Source organism: Gregarina niphandrodes, assembly GCF_000223845.1.
Source record: "Gregarina niphandrodes unplaced genomic scaffold scaffold00004, whole genome shotgun sequence".
Classification (NCBI taxonomy): Eukaryota; Apicomplexa; class Conoidasida; order Eugregarinorida; family Gregarinidae; genus Gregarina; species Gregarina niphandrodes.
In genome coordinates, this window is record NW_011645775.1 from 213,728 (window position 1) to 215,727 (window position 2,000).

Below are 2,000 nucleotides of genomic sequence, written 5' to 3' on the forward strand. Positions count from 1 at the left end.
TGGTAGGTAGGATGTCGTGCAATCCGACCAAGCACCATCATCGTTTTAGTTGCCTTACATCGTCGTAGAGCCGAAGACGGCGTTCGAACCCGTGTTCGAAGCTTATGCCGTGCGGGTTGCCAGAGACTAACTCGCACGCCACCGTTTCGAGTATTGCGAGCCGATGCCTCCACCACTGATTAATTCAGCGCCAGAAATAATTTAGTTGCACTCAATTTCGGAACCTATTACACTACTTTTTCTGGGGCCCGTCCATCGCCGGTCTTCGACGCGGGGCGAGGAATAGTGACAGGACTCGAGACAGAATGTTCGAAACAAGAAACTCAAATGTACTCCTCTTCCTCCATCGCGATGATGGATTCTCTCTGGCCGTCTTCGGCCTCCTCGCCCGCGGCCGCCTCCTCCTCCACGTCGAGTTCGGGCGGACCGCCTCGAAGGCGGTACGCGCTCCCCAGGGCAGCCAAGGCTGCTACTCCTCCCGCTGCGGCGGATGCGGCAATGACAACATTCTTCTTCTTGTGATCCTCGGCACCAGTGGTGCCGTCAGTAGTTGCAGTGGTGCCGTCAGTTGTGCCGCCAGTTGTACCGCCAGTTGTGCTGCCAGTTGTGCCGCCATTGGTGCTGCCAGTTGTGCCGCCAGTGGTATCGCCAGTCGTACCAGTGGTAGCAGTCGTAGTCGTTTCGGTGGTAGGCGTGGGACCGGCTGTGGTGGAGGTGCTGACTACGATGCAGCTGACGGCGTTAATGCTGTCGAGGACGGCCTGGGCAATGGAGTCGACGCTGTTCTCCACTGGGTAGACGCCGAACTCTCCGTCGGTCTGCGAGAGGCCGAGCTGTTCCGAGTACAAGGTTCGCCACCAATCGGGTTCGCCGGCGGCGAGGGTAATAGGAACTAGTTTGTACTTGGAAATGGCCGCCTTCAACTGGTCAATCGTCGGGTACCACACATCTATTTCGCAGTTCACACTCTCCTCTGGGTTCGGGTTTTCTTTTGCAGTATGCGACTCTAAGGCGAAGTTCTGGCCGTCCCCAAGCGGCTGGTCGTGGTATTTGCCCCGATCGTCAGTGATAATAACAAAGAAGCGGATTTGTTCCCCCTCCAAACTGTCGAAGTGCTGCTTGCCAATGTACGGAATCGCAGATAAGGAGTCCTCAGGCGCGTCGCCACCCCCGCCGAAGGTTTGCCCATTCATGATTTCCGCAAACTCAGACACTTTACTGGTGTACGAACCACCGAACGTCACGCCTTGGTTGAAACACCCGCCCGCGTCCTCGCACTTTCGGTCACGGAACAACGAACCGCCAAAATCAAAATCGTCCAACTTCTCATTCAAAGCGTCCAGCAACTTCTGCACATACGTCTGCGGGTCACTTACAAGATTCTTGTAGGAGTTCGTGGCGTCTTGATGCAGCCACAACCGAACTGGAAGCTTCAAACAGTCTTCTTCCACCGCCCAGGCCGACAAGAACAGACCCGTAAAACCGAGTTTCATTAAGCACGCAGTCCGCCCCACACCGCATCATCAGACGCCATCCTATTGTCGTAATGCCATCCTATTGTCGTAATGCCATGCTATTGTGTAATGCCACCCTATCGTGTAATGCCATCCTATCGTGTAATGCCACCCAGTTGCCCACCATCATCGTCCAAGACCAGCAAAGTAAGGTTAGCTGTTAAAAAGCGGATCACCGCCCTGAAAGAAGAAATCTGGTTGCTGCGTAGAACTTTACCTTTCGGGCGAAAATATTCGCAGGCTCCTCCTTAGTCTTACTGAACAAGGTGAAGGTAGGCAGCGATGACTGAGGTGCAGGAGGGGCAACAGGAGGTGCGTGATTCAGCGTCAGCGGGGCATTCACTGCCACCGGAACTTGCGATGACACCGGCTGCTCTTTTCCAGCCGACTTAAGTTCCCAGTCATACTGGTCATCCAAAGTCGGGTCGTAAGCCGCCATGAAGGCCGTGATTGAAGGGTCCCTGCAAGCAATGTGATTCTGATGCG

The 2,000-nt window shown here is 54.9% G+C and overlaps 2 protein-coding genes across 2 annotated transcripts; both read right to left on the reverse strand.

Annotated features, from left to right (window-relative positions):
- Positions 1-323: 323 nt before the first annotated feature.
- Positions 324-1,493, reverse strand: GNI_030300 (hypothetical protein; the record flags this gene model as incomplete). Its single annotated transcript, XM_011130843.1, has 1 exon — positions 324-1,493. The coding sequence occupies one exon, from the start codon at positions 1,491-1,493 to the stop codon at positions 324-326; it is 1,170 nt and encodes a 389-aa protein (XP_011129145.1).
- A 174-nt stretch (positions 1,494-1,667) lies between these two features.
- On the reverse strand, positions 1,668-1,953 carry GNI_030310 (hypothetical protein; the record flags this gene model as incomplete). The annotated part of the gene is made up of 2 exons (XM_011130844.1): positions 1,668-1,694; positions 1,732-1,953. The coding sequence occupies 2 exons, from the start codon at positions 1,951-1,953 to the stop codon at positions 1,668-1,670; spliced, it is 249 nt and encodes an 82-aa protein (XP_011129146.1).
- Positions 1,954-2,000: the final 47 nt, after the last annotated feature.